Source organism: Peromyscus eremicus, chromosome 17, assembly GCF_949786415.1.
Source record: "Peromyscus eremicus chromosome 17, PerEre_H2_v1, whole genome shotgun sequence".
Taxonomy (NCBI): Eukaryota; Metazoa; Chordata; class Mammalia; order Rodentia; family Cricetidae; genus Peromyscus; species Peromyscus eremicus.
Genome location: NC_081433.1, coordinates 36,592,983 through 36,606,783, shown reverse-complemented (window position 1 = coordinate 36,606,783; position 13,801 = coordinate 36,592,983). Strand labels below are relative to the sequence as shown.

The window sequence follows — 13,801 nt, the reverse complement described above, 5'->3', positions numbered from 1 at the left end:
TTATAGATTTCTTATTTGCCTTCATAATTAAAAACTTGTTAGATGAGAAATTCTGTGACATTTGGTGTTCCCCTCCTTCGAATTTCTGTAGGCTTCTTACAGCTCTGACCAACAGTACTGTCAAAATGGTATGTGACAAGCTTTAATTTATTTTAGATACAAATTTTAAAGATTCATTTTACTTTTATTTTTTAGATTTTATTTTAGGTGTATGGGTGTTATGCCTGCATGTATGCCTGTGTACTACATTCATGCCTGGTATCCTGGGAGGCTCGAAGAGGGTGTCAGATTCCCTGGAACCGGGACTCACAGATGGCTGTGAGCTGCCATACAGGTGCTAGGAATCAAACCCAGGCACTCATAAAGAGCAGCCAGTACCCTTAGACGTTGAGTCCTCTCTCTAGCCCCCAAGATCATTTTATTTTTATTTATGCGTATGTGTCTGTGTATCTGCCACATGCACGCAGATGCCCCTAAGTCCAGTAGAGGTGGAACAGTCCCTGGAGGTGTAGTTACAGGTAGGCAGGGAGCTCCCTGATATGAGACCTGGGCCCAACATGTGACTTTCAAGGCTAGGGGCTCTGTACATACATGTGAGTGTGTGCATGTGCGGGCACACATGCGTGGGCACACATGCGCGTGCACACATGCACGTGCGTTTTGTTTGCAGGAATACTTGTGCCTGGAGCCTGGAGGTATACATGCCTGATAGTAACTTGAGAATGCCATATGCATTTGAGACCACAGACCAGTCAAGGGAAGCCACATACAGGAACTTACATCCTATCATTGAAATCAGCTGAGGTCGCTGCTTTATATAACTTATCAGAGCAATAGTAACTACTACAAAATTTAGTACAAGGAAATGGAACACTACCATGACAAACCTAAAATTCACAGCTCTAGGTCTGGAACCGGATGGCAGTTAGAGCTGGAAGAGCCTAGAAAAACTTGGGCGAGCTGGAGGGGTGGCTCAGTGGTTCAGAGCACTTGCTGCTTCTGCAGAGGATTGGAGTTGGTTACCAGTTCTGTAGGCTCACAATGACCTCTAACTCCAGTTTCAGAGCTCCACCACCCTCTTCTGGCCTCCTCTGAGATTTGCATGCACATGTCGCACATACACACATGCAAGCAAAACTCATACACATAAAACAATCTAAAAAACAAAAGGTTGATGATGAAGCCTGACAGAATGAACTGGCCGACTGTTTAGCACCACTGTTATGGGAACAAGGAAAATGGCAAAAATTCCTGCTGGTGGATTTCAGCTAAGATTTTCAAGCAGGACACTGAAAACACAATGATTTATATTATGCATAGTAAGACAGGATAGAGAAATATGATTGAAAACTAAGAATTGATCAGCTTTCAAAGAAAATATAGAGGAATGTAAGACCCAGGATTTACAGGTTTAGAATAAACAACTACTCCTCCCTTATCTCCCCCAATAGAAGAGTTCAAAGCACTCAAGAGCTTTCTCACTGAACCACACACACCTGAGGAACCCTGCCTGAACCTGGACCACTGGAAAATGGGAATGCATTCTGTATACAGGAGAAACAAACAGTAGCGAAGAGATTTTAAAGCTATTTCTATAAATTAATTGCCATTTATCCCATTAACAGGTAGGCTCTAAGTTGATGATACATCTCAGAAGGTAAGGGTACTTGTCTAGCACGCCTGAAACCCTAGTGTCATGGTTAGCACCGCATACTATTTGGCATGATAGTATATGCTTGTACTCCTAGCACTCAGGAGGCAGAGGTAAGAAGACAGTCAGTCAAGGCCATCCTCAGCTAAAAGCCTGGGTTATATGAGACCCTGTCTTAAGAAACAAAAAACAAAAAGACATGGTCTATGTCCCACCACTTTAAATTTGGGAAGTTTATAACCATTTCCACCAACACAAGAAATAATGGTGCATGCCTATAATCCTAGCAACTGGGCAGCAGAGACAGGAGAATCACTACAATTTCAAAGCTAGCAAGTTTTAGGCCAGTCAAATCTCATACCAAGACTGTATCCAAAAGAAATCAAACAAGCACAAAAGGATACTACGTGACTCTGAAAGCTAAGTTGCAAAGGGCTCTGAGATTTCTGTATTATTTTCTGGAACACTCTTCTGGGAGCCCTGAGTACCATGTAAGAAGTCTAATTATCCTTGAAGAAGCTGGACCTTTGTGAGGAGACCAAGCCACAGAGAGACTAGAGTGCGCTCTCTGGCTAGCACTTCTAAACTTCTGTTGGGTCCAAGTCCAGGTACCTGACATGTGGGTCAATAAGCACTCAGGCAATTCTGTCCCAAGGCACTGAGTCACTTGACCGTTGAGTCTCTCTAGTCTACAAGTGCTGGGTAATTTGCTCTGTAGCAATGCTTACTGCTCATTTTACCCTTTTTAAAAACATGTATATCAGAGACAGTACCTGTGGATCAAGTGCAGCCCACATGCACAGTTAACACTTAAAAAAATACTTTCTGGTAATTTGGTCTGATTTTTAATCTTCCTTGGTAGCTTGATCTTTATCAATTTATTGTCCAGTTCTGTTTTGCTTTTATTATATACATATAATTTGCTAATATTATATCTATTACTATACCAGTACTATACCTTTTTAGTGTACTTGGCTTATGTATAATATAAATGTACAATATATGTATAATATAAATGTACAATATAAAACACCTCGCTTTGTCCCCTGTAGCACTTTTCACAACTTGAAATCTATTTTTATACTAATAGGGCTGATGCTTCTATTTCCTCCTTCTAAAGGAGACACACCAGACATCACAACTTTTTCAAATTTCTATTTTTGTTCTTCCTAATACTACTAAATACCTTTTCGGATTTTGTTGATTTATTCTCTCCCAGTATAACTGGTATTTAAAGGGTACCTACAGTTAGCATATCAGAAACTATCAAAGAACTATTGTTTTCCCTTTTTTATTGTAGCAAAATAGACAAAATCCAAAATTCACCATCCTATTTTTAGATGTACTGTTCAATGATACTACAATTCATTCTCCATAACGCTGTATGTTGGAACCCAAAACTTATAATCATAAAAAAGCCAACTAAACAAACAAAAAACCTCATCAATCTCTGTCCTTTTCTTAAATCCTGGAAATGACAATTGTGTCTCTATGATTTTGACTAGGACCCTTACATAAATGGAATCACACAAGAGTTGTCTCTTTTCGGGTATGTATGTGCTCATGCATCTGCAGATGTGTGTGTGTGTGTGTGTGTGTGTGTGTGTGTGTAGGCTAAAGGTCATTCTGGAGTCTCATTTATTAGGGGCTGTGCACATTGGTTTTTTGAGACAGGATCTCTCGCTGAGACCTGGAGCTCAATGATTCAGGCTCGGCTGGCTGGCCTGTGAGCTCTAGGAACCTCCTGGTTCTCTCTCTCCCCAGTGCTGGAATTACACCAGCACACAGCACCATGGCTGCCTTTCTAGATGGCTGGGAGAGCTGGAACTCAGGCCCTTCCTCAGAAGGGCTTTACTGAGCTATCTCTTCAGCCTCCAGTTTGTCTTTTCCAGACTTCTTTCACTTAGCATAATGCTCTCCAGCCTCATCCACACTGTAGCATAGACCAGATCATTCTTCCTTTTTAAGACTGAGTAATATTCTTGATTTAACTTTTTAACACAACCACAATGTCTTCTAAGTTAAAATAATTTACTTATATTGTTTGGTCTCTCTTCCTACAGCTTTTATGAAGTGCGCCACCTTCTTTAAAAATTTAAAAAATTTTCTTCTCAAAAATTTTCTCCTACCAAGTGAGTTCCAGGAAAGGCGCAAAGCTACACAGAGAAACCCTGTCTCGAAACCCGCCCCCCCCCAAAAAAAAAAAATTTTCCTCCAAACTTCAGTATACAATGACTACTACAATAATAAATTGTAATTCCATTTTCCTAAGAGTTCTTAAACTTTTTGATTTTGGGGCCTAAACGTTGAGACACCCAAATGTCTCCATGGGTTACATCTCCCAATATTTAATATGTAAAAACCCAATAGTACAAAAGAAAAAAAAACCTAAGCTATTTACCCACCCTCTGTCAGTAACAATACACCGATTACACGTCAACCTAACATCTCTATTAGAAGCAGCAGGGTCATGAGATAGCACAGAGGGCAAAGGCCCTTGCTGTTGAGCCTGACAAGTCAAGTTTGGTCCACAGGATCCACATGGTAGAAGGAGTGAACTGACTGCCACAGATTTTCCTCTGACCTCCACTCACGTGCTCTGGCACATTTGTGCTCCTGGATACACACATGCATGTGCACACATACTAAATACGTAAATAGAATTTAATTCCTTTTTAATAAAAAATATGTGTGAACGAGCTGAACAGCTTTGTCCATTTTTAAAAGCCCAGCTTAGCAGAACACAGCTGGTTTCTTTTTGCTGCTTCTGCCCTGTGTACTGTCATTGTTGAAGAACCCCTCAAAGACTCCACTGATTCTACGCAGCAGGGAATGCAAAAAGCAAGTCAAGGTTACTTTTATTAGTTACAATACCTTTGTCCTCAGAGCTCTCTAAAATCATTGGCCTTGCTTAAAGAAAATCAGTTCTCAGTGTTAGATTTATCATAGTGACAGGGCCTCTCTGCTGCCTTCAGCTTTTCTCAAATGTTTGATGTGTTCAGTATCAACAATGCCAACCTGCCTGTAAAGATGAGATCAGACTGGAGTGCCAGGCAGGGCATGCTGCAGGCTGATCACCTCAGCACAGGCCTCCTCTCTCACTATTGGGGTCTGTAAAGCATTTTCCCTTAATCCCCTCCATAATATCCACATAGGTACCTTAGTAAAAACACTATAACCAGTTTCTTCATTTATCAATGCTTCCTTACGCACTTTTTCCTCTTACATTTTTCTTCTCAAAAGTGGAGATAAAATTTAAGACTGTAAATTTCTAAAATGTCTTTACTTTGCCCTTTCAGAGTCCTTCAAAAGTGATCCAATTTTATATATACAAAGTATGAAATGTATCTTTAATCCAGTCCATTCAACTCCTTAAATGCTTACCAAATATACCAGACTCATGCAGAACTTTGTATCAAAATGTGTTTACTGCTCCATTTTCTAAGTCCCTCAAAGCCTAGTCAAGGATTTCTAGTTCAAGGTTAAATATCTAATTCCAGTTGGTCTTTGGACATTGTGGGGAATGGGAATTCCCCAAGTTAACCTCCTCATAGAGCTAAGAGGCTGAAATTGTACTAATCTTTCAAGATCTGTTAAAATTATGTTTCTAGTACCAGGCTGCATTGATATATCTATTAGTTCTCAGTGAACATGGATATATCTCTTAGTTCTCCATCTAGACTGGATTCTAGCAATTTCTATCAACTACCACATCCTGTAGTTACTGTTTAGTTCAATAACACCAAAGCCTAAAGCTTTGTGTTTCAATTCCCAGAATCTTATCTACTTCACTAAGTGGCCAATTCAACACTGTTTCACCATTCCACTGACTATATTGGGATATTTGCTCTTCTACCCTTCTATTAATTTTTATTTATATTTAATAAGCAACAATCTTTCCAAGTACTATTTTACACTGTTTGCTACATGGGCATTCCTTACTATTTGAAAATTTTCCTATTGTAACAATTTGTGAAATTTTTTTACTCAAAACTCATTTCAGGAATTAAGTTTTTCTATTGAACTCCTATACTTAAGCTAGTGAAAATGTTTACATTGGGAGGACACAGTGTGCTGTTTGCTGACAGGACCATGTTCTACTAGAAGGTTTTTAAACATGTTATGCATTAGCACGATCATCTTCCCTACATTAAGTAGATTTATCGTCCAACAGTGAAGGAAGGCTGTCAAACAATTAGATGAGCCGGGGCAGTCTAGAAACGCCCATCTGGCAGAACATGAAAGTGATGAAGTACACTATAGGATGATGCAGAAAGGCACAAATGGGGATCAACTGCATCATGACCAAGGTTTAGGCACATGGGGGAAAATACAGAAAAGTTATGAGGAGCTGAAAAAGCTTCATGTTGTAAACTGAGCATAATAATTTTGGAAAACTAAAGATGTATCTTATGCAATCAACTAACAGTCTGAAATGTTTTACTATGAAGACTTCCCTGGGGGACTGTTATTCATGGAGTCCAACAGTAGATATGCTAATTAGCAACATGTCCCCTCTGTTCCTTTGCCTTGGTTACAAGCACTAGGTGGTTATGGTGATGCACAACTTTAACTCCAGTCCTCAGAATGCAGAAGTAGGAGGAGCATAAAGGTTCAAGGGCAGTCTGGGCTATGCAGACCCTGTCTCAACAACCAAAGGCCAGAGGAGTTACTGCAAGTTTCTTACAGCAAGGCTTGCCACTGTACAGCGAATAAATGGAAAAATTTCCATGGTATTTTAACTGTAACTGAGGAAAGTGATCAGGAATTGGGGGGTGGTAATCATTGTTCTGACTTAAAAACCATATATATATATACATATATATATATGTTCTTAGCATCTAGCTAAGTTTTAGAAACAATTTAGATGGTAACAAGGATGTTTGTATCTGTTTTTTGAGGCTTATTTTTATATGTGTGGGTGTTTGCTGGAAATGTATGTACATGTACTATGCATGTGCAGTGTCCACCAAGGCCAGAAGGTGTTGGATCTCCTGGCACTGTAGCTACAGATGGTTATGAACATGTGTGTGTTGCAGAGTAAACCCAGGTCCTCTGGCAGGAGCAGCAAACGCTCTTAATCACTGAGCCAGGCCTGCAGCTCTTGTTTATTATTGTATGTGTTGTCACACACATCCTAGTATGCATGAAGGAAATGGTGTGTTGATAGGAACCATGATCCTTTGGCAAGTAGAACTGCAAAGGCACTGGGCAGGGCAGGGTTAAATGGTTAGCGGTCTGGGTTCTACTTTTACCACAGCAGAATACATATTTGAATGGGATTCCAGGATGATCTATATGCACCCTAAAGTTCGAGGAACTGCAGCGAACAAACCTAACTGCCCAATTGGCACCCATTTCTACCTTCCTCCACAACGGACCTTGGGCCTCCACCTCCCACTCCTAACTCCAGCCGGAGTCTCATTTGCTTCAGCTATCTCTCCCTGGTCAATGACTAGTTCAGGAACGAAGAGTGTAACTAAATCAACTTGCGGAAATAAACTAAGTGCAGGTTATCTGGAGACATTTCTTACAAAGGTTCTTGTCCTTCAAGAGCTAGAGGAAGTGTTTCTCTGGACAGTCATGTCTGAAGGTGAACGGTGAAGACCACTGCAGATCCTTACTGTAGCTCAAGAAAGAAGACAGAACTGCCTCAGAAAAGAGGTAGGCATTTAGAGTTTGAGAGGAATCGAAAACTAGTCTGAAAGTTCTAGTCCTAACTGATTATCTTTGCAATGATCTGACAATTCAAATGATATTCAAATGTTTTATGGAATAATGGAATATATCTGACAAGTTATTAAAATGTCAATCATCTCAAAGATATGGACCAGAAAATCCATGCATATTTATAGCACATATATGTTTAGTTATTAATATTCAAATTTAATATACAGAATTTAAAAATTACCTTTCAATAGATGATTAAGGTCCATGGTGTCATTTAAGACCTTTTGTTTGGATCTATGGTCTAGATTTGCATCTAACACTGATGATTTTGGAGTAAAATTCTGCCCATGCTTTTCTTTCCTTTTGGCTGATTTCAGAGATCTTAAATCATTTTTTAAAGCCTCCACATCCTCATACACATCCCGGCTCACATTTTCTTGCCTTTTAACTTTTACTTTCTGATCGTGTGATGGGCCCAATTCAAAGGACTGAACAGGGCTGATGTCTGGAGTTGACAAAGGAGTTACATCTGTTACAGTTTCTTCTGATTCCACATTACAGTTACCAGTTTTTTGTTTAGCACTGGAAGACTGTGTACCTGCCAATTTTCTTCCTGATTTACATCTCTGTTTCGGTGATGAGAGGGTTACACCAGAAACATGTTTCCTTGATGATGAGCGTGAATCACATTTATGGGTATCAGATCCTGTACCTGTATCTGACAAGTCTGAACTGGATCTTGACGATGAGGAAGACAGAGAAGAGGAGGAGCTGACGTTGGAATACTTTTTGTTGGCGTTCTTTTTGAAGTTACTGGAGGGCTTGGCTGACTTGGCCCTCACATGGTACTTTTTCCCGTCATCACTGCTTTCCTCTCCATCCGTGTAGTAATCATCCTCGCCTTTCACAATTTTAGGAGCTCTACTTGGAACAGGCAGGTGTAACTTGTGTCCTTTTGGAGCATCACGTGATTTCTTGGATCTTGAAGAAGTGGCTGACGATGAGGAACCTCTTGTTTGTGTAGCATCATTTTCTACATGATATTCCTTTGAGGAAGCTCTTGCTTTTCTTTCATTTCCTTTCTGAGTAAGGTAATTTTCCTTTGTTTGTATTCCACGTTGCAAGTTCACATTTTCTGTGTCATTATCTATTCTCTCTTTAAGGTCACTGTTTTGTAGTTCAAATTTCAAGCTTACATTTTTGGTGTCCTTCTCTATTCTTGCCTTAAGGTCATCATTTTGCTTGTGAAAAACTAAATCACTGTCACATTTCTTTGCATCTTCAAAATCGCTGTCAAAGAAAGAATGGTCCACTTCACCTTCTGATATATCTCCAAATCGATCCATGATGTCAAAGGTGTATCTGAAAAGGAGAACAGTTCAACCATCAGACTGGAGTAATTTCTAAATATGTTTCATTTGTATTTCCCCCAAGTGAGAAATGTTGGTCGCACAAAAAGAGAACTATAGGTTGGGCGGCAGTGGTGCATGCCTCTAATCCCAGCAATTGGGAGGCAGAGACAGGCGGATCTCTGTGGGTTCAAGGCCACCCTGATCAAGTTCCAGGACAGCTAAGGCTACACAGAGAAACCTTATCTCGAACCCACCCCACACCCAAAAGAGAGAGAAAGAGAGAACTATTTAAAAGTAAAACAGGTTTGTGAAGTCATGACGGGGTTTTAGAGATGTCAAGTTATACCCATAGTCCCAGAGCTCACAAGAAAACGAGATCATCCGGGAAGGCTTATCACAGACAGCAGTATCTTAAGCCAAAGGAAATCTCCCTTCTGTATAGTCCAGTGAGAGTTTAAACGAGGAAAAGACTTTTAGCTATTTGTTTTGTCACACAAAACACCAAAACAAAGTAACTCCAGGAAGATTTATTCTAGCTCATGATCTGATTCTCCATGGCAGCCAAGAAGTGGGCAAAGGTACAGGGCAGGCCCTCCAGTGACACTCCCAGTCAGCCATCTGTTGACGCTCATGGGATTCCTCTTCAGTTTCTACCACCAACCCAATGAACCCATCGTTAGGTTAAAGCCCGACTGCTTTAACTCCACCTGAAATCTTCCCCCAGACACACTCACCTATGCTTTGTTCATCTCTCCCAGGGATCTCTCAATCAAATCAAACTGCTAAGCACGATTAGTAATTGGAGTTGATATTAAAACCTCACAGGATCAGCTAAGCCAGTTCAATCACCGATTATTCTGGTGGTAAGATTGCTGTATAAATCTGCAAGCTTCAGCATCTGACTACTTGCTTATCATCCCATTCTGTCCTTTACTGCATACACTCAACACAAAGCATACAGGGAGCTGTGACTTCTATCCAATTCTCCTCATCCTTTCTCAGTGAGCAACAGAAACCCCCAAGATACATAAACAGGCTGTACCGGTAGCTTCCAAATAAATTTCTGAATATTTAACCACAAGCTAGGACATAACACAGGTAATATTACTGCAGAAAAGTATACATGACTCACTGCATTAAAGGGGGTCTGGTATGAGACACTTTACAGTTGGTAGCCATTTGTCTAAAATCAAAGAATAGCACATCATTTAGACATGAAATTCAACATTAGAAGAAATGCATTAAACTTCTAAATAGTTATTTTTGGTATGGAGTAAGGATACTATTACTTAAATTACTTGACCTATATATAGGTTTATGCACATCAACAATGATTTAAACATTATGTAAAATATTTTCTACCCCAACACAATTAGAACTAAACTGAAAACACTACTATAAAACTATAGCCTTTAGAAAGTATCTTCACTTGTTATCGAAGTGACCTAAAAGCAATATCACATTATTACCGATAATCTTAGTTCAGTCTTTAGTTTCTAATCGACTCTCCATTAAAAACAAAACCTCAAAACCCCAAAAGAAGGGGCTGGAGAGACAGCTCAATGGGTGGAGCACTTACTGCTCTTCAAGAGGACCTGGGTTCTCAGCACCCACATGATGACCGTAATTCTAGTCCAGGGAGATCTGCATCCTCTTCTGGCCTCCACAGGCACTGGGCATACACACAGTGCACAGACATGCATTCAATCAAAACACCCAGACACACACACAACAACAACAACAAAACAATCAGGGAGTCCCAGGCAGCTCATGTTATTGCTGGAAGCAGAGAAAAATAAGCATCTTATCTGCCTCTGACTATTGCCAGAGAGCATAATAATCAGCTGTGCCTGTAGTAATGGTAACGAAACCACAGAGCCAGTTAGTTTGCCCTTGTGAAAGAATATGTAGCATAAGGCAACTTAAGGGAGGTTAATGGAGCTTAAGGAAGGTTAATGGAGGAATTCTTTATTTGGGCTCACAGTCCTTCACAGAAAGGAAGGATGTAAAGCAGAGCTGCACATCTCATGGCAGAGGGAAGGCAAAGTCAGTGGGGTGCTGCCAACCACGTTCATGATGATTCCCCCTCTTCTAATCACCTCCAGAATGTCCTCACAATTATACTCTGAGGTGCTTTTTACTTAATAATCTAGGCACTTATCAACCCAATCAAACTGATAATTAAGTTCAACCATTTAAAGGGCTGACACTGTACAAGTTCAAAAACAAAATACATATATAAATAAAAAATTCAATAGGAACTCTTAAGTCCACAATAATATTCAAAAAGGGAAAAATAAGTGCTACGTTGAAAAACAGGCATACAAACAGATTCCATTATTAATAAGAAGCCAACCAGGCAAGTGTGTGCTTACTATATTTAAATTATAATTAACTCCAGTACAGTAAATTGGGCACTAGAAGATTATGTAATGTGTATCCTACAGAAGCCAGGACATACTGAATTAATTTTTATTTACTATTATGTGGCCCTACAGCCCAAGGAAAGACATGAAAATAAGTATGGAGATGATTTAAGGAGTAATAAAATTTCTATCATTAACAATGTCAAAGTAAGAATGTGTATTCACACATTTTATCACAAGAGTAACTTTTTCTGTCTTTGTTTTGAAGCATTCTTATATATTAGAAATAAATTTTGGTTTTTGCTTTGTTAAGACAGTCTCACTAGGTAGCCTTGTCTGGTCTAAAACTTGCTATGTAGACCAGGCTGGCCTCAAACGCAGAGACTAGCCTACCTTGACCTTAGGAAGCTGGGATTAAAGGCATGCACAACCACACCTAGCTAGGCATAAATCTTAATTCATTTACTTATTTACAATTTGCAGTGTTGAGTATTAAACCTGAGGTCTTGGACATGCTAGACAAGCTCTCTGCCACTGAGCTATACTTCCTGCCCATAGACTTGCAAAATGCTGACTGTAACCTATCTTTAAATGCTTAAGGGAATCTGACACTTAAATCTGTAATTTGATATGCAATGTTTAAGTGTTTAATTTCCTTTGATAAATTTATAAATGTAATTGTTATTTAAAATACTTAAACATGAAATATAAGTTAAAATTATGATGATAAGCAGGTTCACAAAAGTCACATATAGCTGGGTGGGAGGCAGAGCCTGGTGAATCTCTGTGAGTTTGAGGCCAGCCTGGCCTACAGAGCGAGATCCAGGACAGGCACCAAAACTACACAGAGAAACCCTGTCTAGGAAAAAAAAAAGTCACATGTAATGTCCAGTAAAATTTAATATTTTATAAGCTAAGTAAAGATTAATAAAAGTGCACATCTGTTAAAAATTTAGCACAAACCTAGATTCAAATAGAATTACATATCATTGAGAAGCATTATGGTATAAAACTTAAACTTCTACTAAAATTTAAGATTTTTAGTTTCAAGATGTTAGCATAGATTAATGCCTTCTTTACAAATTAAAAATTCAAACTGTCAGAGGGGGACTGGGAGGATAATTTAGAGGTAGAGATCTTGATCCCTAGCAAACAAAAAAGATGGAATCCCCTCACATATCTAGGGCAGTTTTAGCTATCACATTTATCTGTATAGATATCAAAGTCTATTCTTTCAAATAATTTATAAAACTAAAATTTGATTTTTAAAAGATAAAAGTAGGAATCCCCTTTTATTCCTTATCAAAACAATTAACAGCAAATGTAGATTATATATATATATATATTTTAGATATATGTTATCTTTTTTTGAATATATTTTTCATTGGGAGTCTGCAATAATCGTATCTTGTCCTCCTGAAAAAGGGTACATTTTTACAAGGGTAACTTTAACAGAGGAAGCATGGAATCTAGGGCAAAGGAATGGAGACTTGTCCATTCACAAACAGATTTAAACTTAGGGCAAAGGAATGGAGACTTGTCCATTCACAAACAGATTTAAACTTAGGGCAAAGGAATGGAGACTTGTCCATTCACAAACAGATTTAAACTTAGGGCAAAGGAATGGAGACTTGTCCATTCACAAACATTTTTAAACATATCATAATTGTTGCTTTAAACTAACTTTATGAAAGTAAGTTCTTGCAGTAGAAGTCCTAGCAAGTATTTTAAATAAATAAATTTCAATGACATGATATTAAGTTCAAATTAGAGATTTAATGTCTTCTTTACTACAAATATGATGTCTATGATCTGAGGACAGAGTTGCCTTCTAGAATCTTTGTATAAGGCATGGGGACATCAGCATCAGTGATACAAACAGAACACCTAGAATGTGTTTGTGTGTGTGTGTGTGTGTGTGTGTGTGTGTGTGTGTGTGTGTGTGTGTGTGCAGGTACCTGTGGAGTCCTGTGTGACAGTGCATCAGGTCCCCTGGAGCTAGAGTTATAGGCTTCTGTGTGTGAGATGCACCACAGAGGGTACTGGGAAGCCACCTTGGGGCTTCTGCAAGAGCAGTTCAGCCTGCTAACCACTGAGCCACCTCTCCAGCACCTGAAATGTTTTTAAAAAGACATTTGACAATTTGTTTTCAGAGACATATAAGAGTCATAAACTCTTTGAATCACAACTTCATTTGTAAGACATTTATAAGAATAAAAACATAAAAGGTAGAAATGGGAGTAATCACAGAATTACTTGTAAAAGATAAAAACTGCATATGGTATAATTATTTCATTAAACTAGTTAGCTCACAGGCCAGCAAACTACTATTCAGGATCAACTGTGGCTTGTTCTGACAATGCAGACAGTTTACTGGAACACAGCTCTATTCACAGGTTTATGTATTGCCTCAGACAGCTTTCACATTACAACTGTGAGTCTCAACACATGACCCAAACATCAGAATGTTTATTATGTAATTTACTTGCAAAGTTTGTAGAACTGATACAGTTAATATATATAAATGAAAAATACATATAGTTATCTGTACTGGAAGAATAACATATTTTAACATATTTTAATTTTACATATTTTAACAAAAAGTTGAGAGGAGACAAACTAAAAGTTGATTTGCTAGAAGATTCCACTCAATTTCCCACTGCTATCATGACTACAGTGTACGGCACCTGAAGTTGTCCTTTGGCCCTCTACACACGAGCTGTCTTTTCTATTAATTTTCCAGGGTCCCACAGCAGAACCAG

The 13,801-nt window shown here is 38.9% G+C and overlaps 1 protein-coding gene across 1 annotated transcript in view; it reads right to left on the bottom strand.

Annotated features, from left to right (window-relative positions):
- Nucleotides 1–13,801, bottom strand: part of Cfap97 (cilia and flagella associated protein 97) — a 39,423-nt gene that overhangs the window by 13,580 nt on the left and 12,042 nt on the right. Inside the window, 2 exon segments of the mRNA XM_059244661.1 lie at nt 7,563–8,683; nt 9,806–9,856. Coding sequence (XP_059100644.1) covers nt 7,563–8,683; nt 9,806–9,852 — 1,168 coding nt within the window. The 5' untranslated portion in view covers nt 9,853–9,856.